We start from the raw sequence: 17,997 nt of genomic DNA on the forward strand, positions 1-17,997 counted from the left end.
TCTCTCCCGTCCGTCCCCTGCCCCACCCCTTATTTTCCCCAATCTCTTTAGCATCTGCTTTCTGTTCGTAGTTATTGCAAATACCTTGCAGTGGAAGACAAAAGAGTACCATGTGCCATAGGAGGTAGTTTTGTCCGTGATGGGTTCGGTCATGCAAGACTGTAAATCTGGTGCACGTGAGGTTTGTTCCACAAAACTGCCTTCTTTCTCTCCTTTCATGCAGTATTTCCAAAAAGAGAACTGCAAGATATCTGCAGTGGCGGTTCGCTGCTCCTTGTAGTCAGGACATGAAGCAAGCTAGGGTACATGGTGGGTACCCCTTGGAGGGATGGTACATGTTGTGGCTCCTCAAGCTGATAGTGCGTGTTGGGGCACCTTGATATGTGTTCATGTGATAGACGTAGGTGCATCTTCACATGACAGCGCACGCAATGGTACATGTCGAGGGAGTAAGATATGATGGCTGTGGCTGCTTGAAAGCCTGGCAATGTACATTTGTAAAGTACCCGGCTGGCATGAAATGGCCCCTGGCCCCAGAGCATTAAGGGTGAACACATGTAATACTGGTATTTCGAGAGGTATCCTGGAAAGAATTAAAGGAGAACGGGAAAGTGAGGATCAGGGTTAAGCTGAGACCGTCCAGGGTTGGTGAGCGCTCCCTCCTGTGGCAGCCGCAGCTTCTGGAATTCAGTCCTTACACACTCAGTCTGAAAACAACTGAGATCTTATCTTTTGAAAATGATCTTCAGCTCAGGCATAACCTATGGAGTGCCTTTACTTCGTTATCCATAACTCCTCCCTCCTTCCCGAGATGGCAGCCCTTATAGACCCGGCGCTGCCCCCATACCCATCAAGGCACGTCCTTGTACAACTGATGTGCTATGTTGTGCCATCAGAATGAGTAAAGAATGTGCATCACGATGGAGGAGGTTCTGCCGTGCAGGGGTTCTTTGTGTGTGTGTCTCTGTATAGAGTATTAAAAACCTGAGCCTGAAGACATTTTGTCCGCTGAAAGTGCTTTGAGTGCGCACTTGGGCCCCTGGAAGAGGTCCGCTGAATACTGTGGAAATATCCTTCTACTGTTTGATTCACTGTTTTGTTTTGCCAGACGAGGCAGGACGTGGAGATGCTGCAGGCCGAGGCTTGGTGCCGGTAGTGCCGAGTGTGGCCCTCCAGGCCTGGAAGAGGAGTGGGAGCATGCAGTGAGTGTCCAGAGGCACTGCCAGAGATGTAGTCTTGAAGGAGCGGAGTTTGGCCTCATAGTGCTGGCACTGCAGGGAGTTCTTCTGGTCTCCATTGAGTTCCTTTAGCAACACGGGGTGCGGGCCAGCAATGGAAGGGTCAGGGTGCTGCCCAAAGGACTGAGGTGCGGCTGCTGACCTGTGTGGGGATTCTTATGTTGTAGTATTGTGGACGTGGAGGCGCCCCCGGCTCTGCGGAGATGCAGGAGCTGCCAGTAGGGAAGGAGGTGGTTCTAACAACATCAGCTCTGTCTCTTTTACAGTGCTTAATTTGTAAATAAAAAGGTGCCGGTGCCCAAACCTCTCCTCTTAAACACGCGGCTGCTGCAATTAAATGTGCGAACACGGAATACTGAGGCGCGTAACCCTAAAGCCATCTCGGTCCTCTTAAAACCACTAACAGCCACTCCCTGCGCCTTCAGCTCACTCTTGCAGATTGCTGCTTTCCCACTTCGTGGCGCTTTTTCGTTTTTCTCTTCCTCTGTCTTTCCTATATGTGTCTTTTGCTCGCAGCAAATGCTTGAGGCAGAAAAATACGTGCCGGTGCTCCGCATTGGAAACAACAAGCACAAATTAAGCACTGCTCTTTTATCAGAGGAAGGCACAGGAAAACCTCGAGTAACCCTGTGCACCCTGCAATGTACTAGAAATCTGTGCACTGGTCAGGGGCAGGAAAATAATAACTGGTGTGTTATACAGTGCGTGGTAACACAGCTAGCAATATATATCATTTAAATATGTATAATAATGGTCGTAATTGTATCGACCCCTGAGTGAGGGAAACCGAGTCAGCCCTGTTGGTATTTACCAGGTTGCACGGCGATGTCAAGAGTGGATGATTCGCTCGCTGAGCTGTCTTTCTAGTGCTGTGGCAGAATAATCTGTTATTCCTCGCAACTTGCAATGAGCGGTGCCAAACAGCAAGACGTGTATTAGCAAAACCGTGCTTCCCTTTTATTGCAAGATCTGACGCAAGACTCAGAAGGAAGCCACGTGTTACCCAATGTCCCAAAACTACAAGTACAGCCCCCGAATTACTAGCTGTAAGAATGTGATAAAGGCAATATATTAAATTCGCACAGTAAATAATAAAATAAACATGTTTGCATCTCATGTAGTGTACTGTAACTAAAGGGTCATACATGTTGAAATTGGAACATGGAGGAAACAGAAGTATGGGATGTGTCAATATGTAATATGGCATGCTTAATGAAGATGGAGATCCGTGGGTTGTAAGTATCCAAATAACAAACAATTGTGTTTGTAAACATAAGCCGAATGCATCCGTGCTTTGCTGAAACCTACATTCTTGCAAGCGCCCTATAATTTCGAGCGGGAGTCGCCCTATTTTTCAGTGTTGTTAGTGAACACTGTATCGTGCCAGTGCAGATGTTTGTAGCTTAAGCTCCGAGATCAAACACTGGCGACCCGCAGTAGTTTTGGACAGCACTAGCTTTTACTAAAGTCCCTGACCGTGATGTGGCAGTTGCTCGACTTCAAAGATGGAGAGCCACGTGACTTGGCTAGCAACCACAAAGTCAAGCGCTGGGATTGGTGCCAGCACAAACACCATAGAGACCCAAGATAAAGCAAGCAGGGAGTGCTCTAAGCAAATCATGAAAACAGTAACTTTGAGTAATTCTCGTAAGGGGTTTGCACTCTTATACTGGATTTATCTTCCGTATTTCATCCCTCTGGGTAGGTCTTTGGAAGTTTAGGCATTTGATAATTCTGACATTTTCACTATCTGTACATTCCCCTCTTGACTCCGTGTCCAAGTTAATAATGATCTTTTCATCCACAGGTCTGCCCTTCTGTGATGGAAGATGATGGAAGACAAGGGCCCACGTGTTGCCGACTACTTTGTGGTGGCAGGACTGACGGATGTGTCCAAGCCTCTAGAAGAGGAGATCCACTTTAACGATGCGTGCCACAAAATAGCAAAACCCAAGGAGCCAATCACAGATGTGACCATCATCATTAAATCTCTGGGGGAAGAGGTCCCCCAGGGGTATGAGTGCATAGACCTTACTCCCACTGGGCTGTCCGCAGACCTCAATAATGGGAGTCTCATGGGGCCACAGATTTACTTGTGCTACCGGCGGGGCCGGAACAAGCCATCACTCACAGATCTGGGGTAAGTCATTTTTCCTTTTTAATCAGTGTTTTTTGTGTCACAGTCAATCATAAGCAGAAATTTCAGTAGCACACATGGTATCTCTGTTCCATAAAAGTGTGAGATTTTGAAAGTTGAACACTAGGGTGCCAGAGCTAGCCCCCTCCAGAAGTACCATGTTAGGTTTTGTCAATGAGGAATAGCTTGAGTCCTCTGGAACGTCAGTACAGGGCCACGCCTGGCCATAGCACTCGCACTTAGGCATCTACTGCAACAAGAACAAAATGATGGATAGAATGCTGGAGTTGATCTCAGCCACTGGCAATCCCTCGAAGCTCTAAAGTCCTTCATTTTGTTTGGCAACTATGCCACTCCAGACAGAGACTGCTAATGTGCAAAGCATTCTTGACCCTGTTCAATAGGAACAGTTCAGTGTGAACTGTCAGACCAGGCCCCTTTCAGAACTATTTCACCCTACGTAGGTGTCATCAGTGAGCTACACCTTGAGTACTGTGGCACAGTGAGCATGGGTCACACGGCTGTGCATACCAGTCACACTCAAAGCTAACCACAGCGCTTTGCTGCATCTGGGGTCTAGAAAGACTGAAAAGCATGCAAATAAAACGTCTGCACTCATTGAGACTTAGAACTTAAAAACCATCTCAAATATTTTATGGTTTATTTAAAAAAAGGACAATGAGTTGCTTGAGAGTGACATAGCACTACCTGATGAGGCACACAAATAACATTACAATAGAAACTCCAACTAACTTATCCTCACCCTCCACCCAGAGTACTCACAGCTACAGTCGTCTCTACTTTAAGGCTGTTTGCAATCCCAGTGTAGGCGCCCTATGCATCGGAATCAGATTGTGCAGTATCAACATCTGTTAAATGTAATAAGCCGAGATACTTGGGACATGTCACCTCTCTGTATTCTACTGAAAGAAGGGCAATATAATGGTGCCAGGGCTCCCTGTATGAGTCTGTGCCGTGAGGGAAAGAGTAAGCATCTCCATTCCCAGCATATGCCATAAATTATATAGCCATTACTAGTATGCAGGGATGTTCCCAGTGCCCCAGTGTGCTAAGATGTTTTGAAGGGCAGCTCTTAAGGCCAGCATTTGGTAGTCCCAGAATAGTATAAGCAGGGAATCGAGGTCGTTGTGTGTTCAAATGAGTGTTTATGTCAGTAAGGATCACGTCCCAATACCTTGTAAACTTGGGGCAGTCCCAAAGCAGGTAGAGTAATTTTCCGGGTGGCCCACAACCCCTCCAGCAGTCAGCAGTTCACGTAGGGTTACCCCTGTGCTGGGGCACTGGCATAAGATATCGGTATGTAGCTATTTTGGTGGGCATTTAAATATCGGATGTATTTCGTTCTGTGTGTCAGGCTCTATAATACATCTTTTCCCACTTTTTTCTGTTTCAACTACCGTCCCAGTTCTAGCTCCCATCTCTTTTGATGTGAGGTTTTAATCTGTGGGATAGCTTGGTGCAGAGTGCTGTATAGATCAGTGATGAGACGCTTATCTGAGGTTTTCGTCACCAACCACTTTTCGAAGGACAATGTGCTCCCGCCCGAATTGTCAGATGCATAATCCGAACCTGAATGTAATACGTTCTTTCAGAGTCTGTGCATTGCTGCTCGAAAGGGAGGGGGCCCTCTTCATTGAGCATATGGCCCAGGAACTGACACCCTGCTTGAAACGTGTCCCGATCCATCCCTGGAGTGAAATCAGTGTTCCCTATAATTGGCGCCAGTGGGGAAGGGAACGAGGATAAACACTTGCTTGCCACCAACTGTTCCAATACCTCCAACAAAGCTCTAGGTACAGGTGAGGTGTAGAGGCTCCCCCCGGGGGATGCACTTTTTTAAAAAACTGGACTTTCCACGGATGTAGCCCCACACCTGCCTGGTTCATAAACAGTCCTTCTCCGATTCTTCCCTGGTCCATTCCACCACACACCTAAGCTGTGCCACCTGGTAGTAGTGGAGGAGATTCAGAATGCCCAGGCCTCCTTCCCTCGGAAGTCTGTAGCTGATATCACGTTGCCTGCAGGGTCTCCCGTCAGACCAGACAAAGCAATTCATCTCCCCTGTATAACTTGAATAATAACTGCAGGAGATTCAATCAGGAAGGTCTGAAATAAAAACACAATCTTTGGGAGGGCTGTCATCTTTAGAGCAGCCACTCAACCAAGCCAAGACAGCTGATAGCGCTTCCTATGGGCCAAGTCTCTTGATTTGTCGAAGCAGAGCATGGTAGTTAAGAATCACAGTCTTGTTTGCTGTGGGAGCCAACTGGACCCCCAAATAGGGGATGGAGGGTGTTGTCTGTTGTATTGGGTATTCAAGGGCTATTTGGACCTTTGTTGCTGGAGGGACCAAGAGATTGAGGTTCTGCTATTTGTAAATATTGATTTGGAAGCCCGTGGCCTGACTGAAGGCCTCTATCTCAGCCAGAAAGGCTGGGAGGGCCTCGATTGGGTTGTTCAATGCCAATACTACGTCATATGCATAAAGGCTGATGTTGTGTTCCTCCCCACAAATCTTTACCCAAGTAATGTTTGGGTTCTCTAAGATGTCCTGAGCTAAAGGCTCCATGTATTGGGGGAATAGGGAATGGCCCCCCTGTCGCATGCCTCTACAAATAGAGATAGGTGCCGATGTCTGGCCGTTCACGCAGACTGTTGCCTTCAGTCAGCCATAGTTGCTGAGGACCTACATGCTGAATAGCTTGCCGAAGTGTGAAAGTGCTTCCTCCAAGTAGGGCCAGTGCACCTGGTCATACACCTTCTCAGTGCCTATGGCCAAAAGCATTATCTCTCTACCTGCCCGTTTGGCTTTGTCTATCAGGTGCATAATGTGTTTGGTACTATCGCCACATTGTGAGACAAAGCCTGCTTGATCTGGGTCGATCTAGCCTGGCATTAGAGGCCCCAGTCGGGCTGCTAGAATGCTAGTGAATAACTCTCTATCTACATTGAGAAGGGATTTTGGGTGGTATGAACCACATTGCTTTTTGTCTGTTCCTGGTTTGTGAATTACTACAACGGAGGCTTATAGCATTGAGGGAGGTACCGTGTCCGGGCCTGCTATCGCGTTGGAGAGCTGGGGCAAAATTGAAGCACATGTGGAGCAGAAAGTCTTGTTAAAAAAAAAAAAAAAAAAGAGGTGGGAAGCCATTTGGCCCAGGTGATTTGAAGGGTTTCTGACGAGTGATGGCAGATATGAACTCTTCTATTCGGGTTGAATGATCTAAAGTGGCTGCTTTATCTGGAGTTAGACGTGGGGTGTGCGCATCCCTAAGATATAGGCCTGATCTCCCCGGCGGCACAATCTACTCCAAACAGAGGTCTTCATAGATGTTCTGGAAGGCAGACGCTATGGGGCCATCCCCAGCTATGAACCATCCACGACCAGTAGGGAGTCCACTCCTGCAGCTTGTTGCTGTGCTCGCAGCCTTTTAGCCAAGAGCCTCCCACACTCGTCTCCCTCCATGTAGAAGAATGCTGAAGCCGGAGTAATGCATATTCCGCTTTATCTAAGTCAAGCGCAACTAACTGTGCATGTGCTGCTTCGAGTTGTTGCCAGATCCTCGGGGTGCCTGTGCGATTGTGTATACTTTCAAATTCCTGCTGCATCTGCATGATTAACTGCTCTTTTGTTTCGGTGGAGTTTATTATCTGCCACAGATATAGCTATCAGTTGCCCACTGATGACTGCTTTTAGGGTCTTCCAGAGCACAGGACTGTGGTGTCAGATGTATCCTTAATGGCTACGGAACTCTGTGATCACTTTGACCACCTTCACGACCTCAGGTCTAAGAAGCAGGGTTTTCGTCATGGTTAAGGTCTGAGAGGGCCATCGACCGGGAGAGAGAACTAGGTATAGGAACACTGAGACATGGTTCGAGAGAGCTCTTGGCTTGATCTCTCGTTCTGTGACAAAGTTCTGGATCTCTTTTGTCGCCAGAAAGTGGTCAATGCTGGCATATGCTTTGTGAATGTGTGAGTAGAATGTATAATCCTGGGTCTCTGGGTGCTGTTCGTGCCACAAGTCTCTTAACTTCATCTCCCGGAGCCAGTGGGCTCCCTGGTTGCTCATATCTGTGACCTGAACGGTCTAAGTCGTTGTTGAACACCAAGTTGCACCCACTAGCACTAACCTGTCCTGAGTGGACATTACATCCGCTATGGCCCGGTGTAAGAATTGTTCTTGTCTTTTGTTGAGGGTGTATAGGGAACCCATTGTAAATGTATAGTTTTCTACGCTTACTTTGTAAACCAGGAGTCTGTCCCTAATTTCTACCAGTTTAGAACCAATTGTGCCTCAGAATGAGTGAAAGACCAGCATAGCTCCGCCAGTGGTTTTAGAAGGGGCTGAGGAAAAGAACTGCTTAGGAAAGGTGTGGGACTGCAGCCTGTGCCAGTCACAGGCTACAAGATAAGTCTCCTGAAGGAGAGACAAATCTGCCCCTGTCTGTTTCAGGTTTCACAGGATGGCACAATGTTTGGTCAGGTTGTTGAGCGCCTCCACATTATGGATGATAAGATTTCATCTATTTTGTGCATAGTGAGGGTAGGAAACACTCACTCTCTGCTGCCCAGATTGTTTCTCCTCTGTAGCCCCCTCAGAGCCATCATGTACCAGTCCATAGAGTCTATTGTTGTTATGGCGTGCTGGGATGCCTCTCCTTAGAACCACAACATCAACAAATAAGAAAATAAATGTTATACCTTTCAAAGTGGGATCTCCGGCTGGTGTCAAAATGTCGATGTAAAAATTTGAGCTTAGTGGTCCAAACAGTGGCTTGCCCTCTTCACTGAATCCCCCCGCCCCACCCCACACCCACGAAGGCTGTTGCATATGATCTGGGAGTCTTGGTGGTGTTCATGATGACTCTGTGTTGTCTGACTCGCCGGATAGTGTCACTAGCACCACTCGCCATTCCAGATCCATGGTTTCTGGGTCAGAGTGCACTTCATTTGAGTCCTTGCCCTCGTACCATCTTGACTGTTTTTGAGCCTTCAGTTCTCGGGGGCTGGGCTGTTGGGTATTCTCAATAGACTCCTCATGTACAGCACCCGGCAGACTCCTGTTAGGGATTAAAGCTGGTGGAGCTTGCCGTCTAGGTGAAAAATTATGCGGACCAGGTGTCCCCAGGAATATGGAATGCCCCTGTTGCATGGGCAGGTTATCACTGGTATGAAGTCCCAGCATTTTTGCAGGGTGAGGGCCATCAGGTCCTGGTAAAGTGTCAGCATGTGCCCCCTGAATTGCAAAGGATGGAGGTCCCTGGCCTTGTGTAAAATGCATTCTTTAAGTTTAAAGTCATGAACACATACCAGGATGTTGTCTGGGAGGGAGCGCTGTGGTCTTGCTAGGCCTACTCTGTCAGTTGTATCTCCTCATCAGGCGGGAGTTTGAGGATTTGAAGGAAGAGGTCTCTGACATATGCTTCCACATCTGTGTGTTCTGCCTTGGTTGGTGCCTCTCTAGTGCGTATATTATTCTGCCTTGACCGGTTTTCCAGACTTCAGCATAGGCCTGTACGTCTGCCTGCTGGTCTCGAAGCCTGATAACCTCCCACTACAACTGTTCCATTTCCTCGTCTCTACTTATTCATGGTCTTCCAGGGTGGAAACCCTATTGCTCACTTTCACCAGATCACAATGGACCTCTTTGAGATCGTTCAGTAGGTCTTTAACTGTTTGGAGGTCATCTTGGAGGGTGGCAAAAAGACTTCAAGAAAAAGGTCGGGTCACCGGACCCTCAGCGTCTTCACTTTCTGGTGGATTCTCTGGGCCTGGTTGGTAGTGGTCGATCCCCCATCTGGCCCCTATTTGAATTGGTCAGCATCTCCTTAAGGGAGCAATCCTTTTTCACTCGTGCTGAGGCCATAATCGTATGTGGCCTCTGGTTACTCTGTACGTAGGAGGGGTGCTCCCAACAGGGGATCAACGCGGGTTAGGCGGGGGTTGCAGGGCAGGGCCCAAGGTGAGTCGCAGGGCACACCCCAGAAATCAGTGGCTACGGGTGCAAGTGCCCCCGCGTGGGGGTCTTGTCAGAGCCTCTGTTCTGTGCCTTAGGTGGTCCTCAATCTCACTGCAATCCTCCTTCGCCCTCTTTGCCAAATCGCTACACCAGGCCTCTTTTCCACTTCAAACATGAAGTCTCCTCGTGGATCTGCCAACCTCTCAGATAAAGTGTGTGTACCCGCCGGCCCTCTTCAGTACCTCTCGCACCTCTTCAGCTGTGATAGTTTGTCAAGACTGTGATTAAGCCATGCGGGCGATCCAGGCAGTCCCTGCGGAGCCCCCACAGGGAGACAGGTCTCAACAACCAAGGCCCCTTTTGTCTCGTGGCCTGACACGGTGCAGCCGCTGGGGCTCTGACAAGTGTCCATCAGATAATATAGGTACATTTGTAGTGTGCCTCCACTCTGACACCAAGAGCAAGGATCCCTGGTGCTCTGTCTGTGTGCAACCTCCACTGCTGGCCCTCTCTCTCTCTGGCCCCTCCTGAGATGGCAAGTGTCGGCTAGCTCCAGGTCATGGGGCCCTCACTTGTTGGCCAGTCCTCTGCCGCAATCTCCCAGGGGTGGAGACGAGGCGCTCAGGGGAGGTCACCTCAAGGACCCACAGTGGCCCCACGAAGTACTCAAACAAAGTGTGGTGTAACAATCTCTGACATGATTATAGGGGATCTCAGGTGCTTCTGCAGCAGTCAGGAGAAACCATACTTGAGGCCATGACAGTGACGGGCCGTTGCTCCGGTGCTTGAATTCCCTGGGGTGCAGCGCAGTGTTGGTAGTCTTGGGGGGAGCCTTCCACGCCACTTGAGGGGAGTGCAAGCAGTTAGTAATGCACCAGTCCCTCTGTTTCGCAGGCTTTGCCACGCTGCCAGTGACAGTCCTGCTGCCATTTCAGCTTGGACTATTGCTGCTGGATCATCCCCCAGGCCAGTGCGGAGTATGGTATTAACAGGGACTCACCCTTCCGATACTGTTTCGGGCCCAGGTGCACAGCTGCGTCTCCTCTAATCACTGCAGGAGACTGCCACCTGAGTTATGGCAGGAAGAGTGCACCGTGTTCACCCTTGTCACATCACAGCTGCAGGCCTGGAGATCTGTGGGGGAGGCAAGGTGCAGTTCGTGGGCATTTCCCCACTGATCCCTGGATTTGGCGGGGACACAGTTGGCTTTCTTTGTGCAGGGGATAGGGTAGGCTGCATCAGCGGCAGGGACGGGAGGACTAGGAACCGTGTCCTAACCATCCGACATATTGGCCACCCCCTTTCAAAGACATTAAACTCCAAGAGAACTTTGAGCAATCTGCAGGGTTGCTGTTTGACCAAAGATGTGTCGGACAGCCAGCTTTGCAGAGCTCTGAGGACATCACCTGAGGTCTTCTGTTGCTGGAAGAAGCTGACCCAATGTACCTTATAGCCAACCTACCTGCTGAGAGAAAGAAGGAACCTACAAGAGGGGTGACTGTCCATTAAGAGCCCTGACCTCTGAGGGAGGGACGATGCTTACCTGCGAAAGGAGGAAGTGTAGTAAAATACATGACAACCATGTATACTAGGTTGGTTGACTTTTGTACTATTTAGTTTTGCTACGAGATTAAAAATACTTTCTTTTCTAAAACGATAAGCACCAGACTAACAGTATATTATGTGCCCTCATTTAATAACAGGACTACTATCACGGTCATGGGTTTAGTACATAGAGCGGTAGTGGCAGCATACTGTATTTTGTGGATCCATAGTGGTGGCCAGAAATTTTAGTAGTGTAACTGCTGCGCAGGCCAGTCTTATAAAGGTCTGCTTTTATGTGTTAACCCAGTTCCTACCGCTTACATCCAGTATAGATTGTGCATGTTTGTGGCTTGCATGGTACCTGCACAGTGTAGCCTGTGAAATCCATTGCTGTAGATTAATTCAAGACAGTGGTTGCCGTTGGGGCCCATCTGTGCTCATTTTAGAGAAACTGAACGCATTTTTCCTCATTATATATTGACTGCGAGCAAGAGAGTTAAAACACACAAAGAGAAAAAGGAGAAGGGAAAGACATAAAAACTGGCACAGGGAAAGAAAGCAGAGGCCAGCAGGAGTGAGATAAGGAGTAGCAGTGTATGGTAGTGGATTAAATAGGACTCTGTGAATTTAAGATCGCACAGCATTGGTATCTGATACTCATTCTGTTACAAATTAAGTACTGTCAGTTGCAGATGTCTCTGCCCGGGCTTATGCACAAGATGGAGGTGAGGTTCTTCTAACAGAGTGCAACTGTATAGCTGATACTCATGAAGCTGTAGGGAAGAGTCCTAGGCACTGTAGTGGAGAAGGAGGAGACCAGGCTCCTGTAAAAATTCCTTTTGCAGAGAGGGGCTGTATACTATTTTACCTGTAGTATTGTCATTTAGTATATGGGGAGGGTGAAAGGTGGGACTGTAGACTCTGTTTTCATGGTGAATGGGACCGCTTAGGTTATGCCAACCTCTTTTCAGGAAAGCACATATGGAAGAACCTAAACTAGTTCTGAAAATATAGAAAGTGGAGCCAGTCTCCTGTATGCTTTTACTGTATAAATGTGCGAACCCATGACCCTCTTATTCTGATTCCCCTTTGTCTATCATCAGAGGAAGTTAGTACTTCACCACATAGTTGGGGGATTGCTGTTTGACCAAAGGTGATGTCTGCTGGACAGCATGCTTTGCTGGGCTAAGTGGCCCTCACCGGAGGTCTCCTCTTTTTATTTAATTTTTTTTTTTTTTATTGGTTTTATAGTGCCGATACATATTACAAGCTGTACATTTGCTTACAACAGGATACCTTTTATCTGCATAGGATACATACAAAAGAAAACCCCTGAACCCCACGACTTTAGCACGCCTCGGAACACTGCCTAACCTTCAATATCCTTCTCTGCTGCAATGGATAATAGATTTAGCGTGTATTTGGTGGCTAAGGGGGCGCGCACGCGCGCTGGGATGGCACATTCCTGCTGGTTCTGGCTCAGGTGTCGCCAATTAGTGGCTATGCGTGTGCTTGGAGGCGGGAGATAGTAGTGAGGCTTGAGTGTTTGCCCTGTGTGTTATTTAACACCCTCAGGCTAGTGGGCAAGCCTGTTGACAGTGCGAGGGGGTGTTCAGGCCCTGTCATTAATAGCAATCCGTGCATTGAATTGAGCTCCGGGGGGGGGGGGGAGGGGAGTGTGTGGGCGTGGTTGTGCTGTGCGTATTTATTCTATGTACCCCAGATCAAGGGGGCTTATCGTAATTTTTGGCCTCCAGTTTAGCAAGCAATGTTTCCCAGGTGACGCACCCTGTGTGTTGCTGGCCATCTCGCACCAGCTTCTTTAGCACCTGGTATTCTGTGCGGGTCCAGCGTAGTGTGAGGGTATGCCAGGAATCCTGATCAGGTGTCTTGGGCGCTTTCCAGTGCATTGCAATCAATCTTTTATACATCAAATAGGCTAGGTCCACAAATTTGTGCAGGTGTCTTTGTTTTTTAGGTCTTAACCTCAACCCCAGCAGGCACGACTTAGGGTCCACTGCCAATGCAAGGCCCGTTATTTCCGTAACCCGCTGTACCACCTCCATCCACGCTTTTTGTATGTTAGGGCACTCCCAGACCATATGATAGAAGTTTGCTGATGGCGCGAGTCAGGGAACATTCGCTTTATCCTGGCTGGGGACAAATACATTTGGTGTGTGTAGTTGAACTGGGTGTACCGAAATCTGGTGTTCCTTGACACACCACATGCATGGTACAGAGCTTTCGGCCATTCTGCTTGTGAGATCGGGACGGAGAGCACGGTGTTCCACCTCTCCCAAGCCCTCTCCAAATACGGCTCAGAGGGCTTGTTAAGGATTTTGTACAGGCTCGACGTACCTGAGGTCTCCTCTTGCTGGAAGAAACTGACCTGATGTGCTTAGACCAGCGTATGAAAATAAAATCTGTAAAGCATCTGGCTCCTTGATGAGGCCCAGACACACATATATGTGTTCGGGGAAAGAGCTGGATGTGGTTTGGATGTTTTCTTAGGCAAAGACAAAAATCCAGACAACACCTGAATCTTTGCTGTGGTACATAACTGAAGGTCTGTGCCCCAGCAAGGCGCAAGAGGCCTTTTGGATTCTTTCATGTGCTATAGAAAAACTTCCAAACAGTGGCTCCCATATTAACACCTGTGCCCCTGCAAGGAGGGAGAGGCTGATGCACAGGAGATACTTACTGTATCTCCTTTCCAAATATGGCTGATCAGGCCATGAATACGTAGCAGTACGTGACAAAATGTCAGCAGTGCCCTGCAGAGTCCCAGGAAGTTGTTGAGTCTTAAACAAGAACGTTTGCAGAGCTAAAAACCACTTTAAGGACATGGGCATCAGTGTCTGTATTCCTGGAAAGCCAAACTGGAGGGGCATGATCAGTCAACAACAAGAATGAATGACCCAACGGATAATATTTTAGAGTCTCCGTGGCCCATTTGATGGCTAAACATTATTTTTTTTAATTGTCGGTGGTGGAATTCATGTAGGAAGCAACTTTCTGCTGATGAAAGCAATTGGCTCTAAACAATATTCTTTATCAGGTTGAGACAAAGCCACCATGATACCTCTATTGGAGGCGTCGGTCTGGGGAACAAACAACCTTTCAATGTGGGGAGAGACCACAGGATCAGTGCACAGAGAAGACTTGAGGGAATCAAAACTATGTTGGTGCTCAGGGGTCCACTCATTTATCTTGTTGGGTCGGGACTTGAGCAGCAAATCCGTAAGTGGAGCTGCTTTTTCTGCAAAATGTAGGATAAGCCTATAATAGTATCGTACCAGTCCTAGAAATTAACGAATCCCCTTTGTATCTTAAGGTCAGGGAAGGTTGTGTACCACTTGCACTTTGTCTCTCTGAGGATTTAATAGTAGTAGTAGTAGCCAAGGTACATTCTTTTGGATTTGCTGTGAAGCCTGCCTTCCTAAGTTACTGAAGTACTGTATCCAAATGTAAGAGGTGTTGTTCCCACAAGGTGCTGTGTACCACAATATTGTCCAAAGAAACTGCAGCATAGCCTTGATGAGAGCTTAGAATGATGTCCATGATCCTTTGGAAAGTGGCCGAGACCCCATGAAGCCCAAAAGGTAGGACCTTAAACTGATAAAGGCCTGTGGGTGTAGAAAAGGCTGTCCTTTCTTTGGCTGTTGTCTTTAGGGGTATCTGGCAGGCTATCCTAGATTCTTGATCAGTTCATCCACCCTGGGGATGGGATAAGTATCAAACTTTGGTTTACTAATTAGCTCTCTGAAGTCAATACAAAACCTAATGCTCCCATTAGGTTTGTGTACTAGCACTACGGGAGAGCACCATGCACTGGTGGAGGGCTGTATTATATCTTCCTGTAACATGGTGTTGATTTCATTTTCTAACACTTTTCTTCGGGACACTGGGATTCGAAAAGGTAACCACCTGGTTGTCCCCAGTCAGAATATCATGAGAAATAAGTGATGTACGCCAATTTTGGTAGAAAAGACATCCTTATGCTGGCTTACTAGAGTTTCTGTCTTTTCTGCTCCACCTCTAAGGAATCTCCTAGCTGCACGTTCTCTTCCTTAGGGATTGTTAGGTCAGGGGGAAAAGCAATCTTTATAGGTTGAGTGTTAGTAACTAACATGGCGGAAGTTCCCTCCCCTCTTGCCTCATTGCCAGTTTCCCATCTCTTCAGGAGGTTGATATATATATCTGATCATTCTTGTGTCTAACGGGGATGGCTAGTTTGTATGTTACTGGAGTGATTTGTGCAAGAAATTTATAGGGTCCTTGCCATTGGGCCAAAAATGTATCTGAAGAGGGAAGTAGTACCAGAACTAGGTCTCCCACCTGTAGTTACCTTTTTCTACTACTTTTATCTTATGCTGTTTTCTGCTTGACCTTCGCTTTCTCTAGGTTCGTACGCACCTCTTCCCAAAGATTATGAACTCTTTTTTGAGGTTGGTGGCATATTAAAGAAGATCCATGCCCTCATCTTTCTCTTCTCCCCACTGCTCTACCGCCATACTCAGAATGTACGGGGTCGTCTCCCAAATACTAACTAAAATGGACTATACCTGGTGGATGGTTGGATATGAGTGCTTATGGCATACAACACTAGGAGCAACTTCCAGTCCCATTCTCAGCCTCATCCAGAAATCAGTTGTGTTAGTATAATTTTGATAGTTGAATTTAGCGTTACACCAGACCATCAGTCTGTGGATTGCATGTAGAGGTTCTAACCTGGGTTATGCCTAATGAGTTTAGACATAAAAGGGGTTCCTTGATAAATAAGTAATTCCTTGGGGAAACCCACTCTTGAAAATTATTCAATCATTGCATTTGCAGTTGTCGTTGTAGTTTCCAGTAGATTTCATGTTGCATAATCAACTAAAACAAGGATGTACGGATACCCACGTACAGAGGACACTGGTGGACCCACCAAATCCATCCCTACCAGAGTTAAGAGAATATCAATCACAGGTAAGAGTGTTAAAGGGGCTTTCAGTATATTCAGACGGTTGGTGATCTGACACCTTTCACATGTGGCACAAAACAACCTCCAAACATTGGAAAAAAAAATCTTGGCCAATAAAAGCATCTGAGTAAATACTCTTCTGTTTATTTATGACCATAGTGACCTCCTCAAGCCTTACTGTGAGCCAAATGCAATGCTTGCCGTCTGAAGAGAAGAGGTACCACGAACAGACTAAAAACTGCATCTCCCTTTCTTATGTTCCTAAACAACAACCCTTTGGTAATACTAAAATAGGGGCCTTCCTGACCACTGGGATCTGTCACAGCCTGTCCCCAAGCCTGGGTAAGATTTGGGTCTTTTTTCTGGGTGTCTCTGAAGCTAGGCTTTGCCTCACTTGAGTCTGTTGTGGGGGAAGAAGCAAGGGAAGTATTACTATCACCGGCGAACATGTGTAACCTGTTATGTAGACGCTTTACCAGGTGTGTGAGTTTCCTATGACACTTACCTCCTGTTATCTCTACCTCCCTAAAAGGGGCCTCTTTCCACTACTCATTCTCAATTTCTTGCCTTTAGTGGAGGCTAACAACAATGGGAAGTCTGGATATATGGTGTCAATAATCATTTCTTCCACCATGTTGGGTATTGCCCCCACTCTTAATGCTTCTGGCTGACATCTCCAGTTAATAGTTGTTGTAGCTACCGAATAGGGTTGCTCTCCCCATGGACACATCTAATGATTATGGCTTCTCCTAACACCCATTGCTCAGGCTTCACCTTTTCTGTGCTCATCCTTGAATGATGGCAGCCTGAGTCATCCAACACCTCATTCACTTCCAGGTCTGCCCAGAGAACCCACAACCTAGAATATCCTGTTTCCATTGGTTCTACTGGGGCCACTTTTTGGGGACATTTACGGGACAGTATGACCCTACTCGCCACAATGAAAACACTGGGGTCTCTGGGTCAAATCCCTTCCCTGGGGTCTGAAAGGTAGTTTGGGTTCAGAGAGTGGTCTGGGAGGGGGTTAGAGAGTGGAACTCCTCCAACTAGAATTTTTAGCAGGACCTGCTCTTATATGGGTATCCCTGAAGTCTGGGGATCTATGAAAGCACATGCTAAGTCAATAGCCATGATGACAGTCACATTAGGATGTTGTTTTAGCCAGGGCCTTGTGGTGCTTCCAAAAATTGTTCAAGCAATTGTTGATGATATCCACAGTGGTAGCCGCTCGGGATTTTAGCTATCTGTTTCTTAAATCTTGAATTTGATAATAAAAAATACCCTATGGTTGCCTTATGGGTTCCACTTTTCTTTTCGAAACTTAGCCCTGTAAGATTGCAAGTCAAAACCAAGTTGTTCAAGATTGTTTTTCTTTGTCTGATTATGGAACCGTACCAGATAGATTAGCAGCTTGACAGGTTGTCTGTAACTCTCCGGACAAGAAAGGTGCCACATGTTGACTCCAATGCTCTGGTGGCCATTTAGCAGAATTGGCCACCCTTTCAAAATTTGTGGAAAGAAGTTCAAGTCTTCTCCCAGTTGGTATTTTTGTAATACCCAACTGGGAACATTGGGATGTACCTTAGTACTAGCTATAGAATCTGCAAGACATTTAATTGCAGTGTCCTTTTTTTTCTTTTTTCTTTTTTTACAGTTGAGCTGCTTGGGTCTGTTGTCCAACAACTAATTGTAAATTGTGCAGTCCCTCATCCCTCAACCAACTGTTTAATCATGTCCTCCATAGTGATGGGCTGAGCATCCACTAGCTCCTGTTAGGAATGTTTGATGATCCCACTTTTGACACCACACTAACAAGAGAGTGCATTGGAAACAACTACAGAAGGGGTATTAGGGTACCGATTCTTATTCACAGTTTGTTTTGTTTGATTCCACATCGAGTTCTCTTTCTCATTTCCTAGCCTGGGCTCCTGGACTTCTGCCATCCGTTTTCAAGCATAGTATACGTTTGGGAATAAAAGGATGTATGTCTGAGTAGTCAAACTCCTTTTTATCTTATTACAACCACCACACCATAATGTGTCTGCTCTAAAATTGAGCTAAGCGGCTAAACTTGCTCACCATGTGCACCTTTCAGCCCGAGCCCAATCTCATATTGTAAACGAACAGA

General features: G+C 47.1%; 1 protein-coding gene across 5 annotated transcripts in view; it reads left to right on the forward strand.

Moving 5' to 3' along the window:
* DENND4A (DENN domain containing 4A) overlaps positions 1–17,997 on the forward strand; it is a 518,288-nt gene that overhangs the window by 159,802 nt on the left and 340,489 nt on the right. For all 5 annotated transcript variants that reach the window (XM_069222901.1, XM_069222904.1, XM_069222905.1 and 2 more), the window contains exon 2: positions 3,046–3,378. In XM_069222901.1, the coding sequence (XP_069079002.1) occupies positions 3,068–3,378 (311 nt within the window). In that variant the 5' untranslated portion in view covers positions 3,046–3,067. The remainder of the gene's footprint in view (positions 1–3,045; positions 3,379–17,997) is intronic.

Source organism: Pleurodeles waltl, chromosome 3_1 (genome assembly GCF_031143425.1).
Source record: "Pleurodeles waltl isolate 20211129_DDA chromosome 3_1, aPleWal1.hap1.20221129, whole genome shotgun sequence".
NCBI lineage: Eukaryota > Metazoa > Chordata > Amphibia > Caudata > Salamandridae > Pleurodeles > Pleurodeles waltl.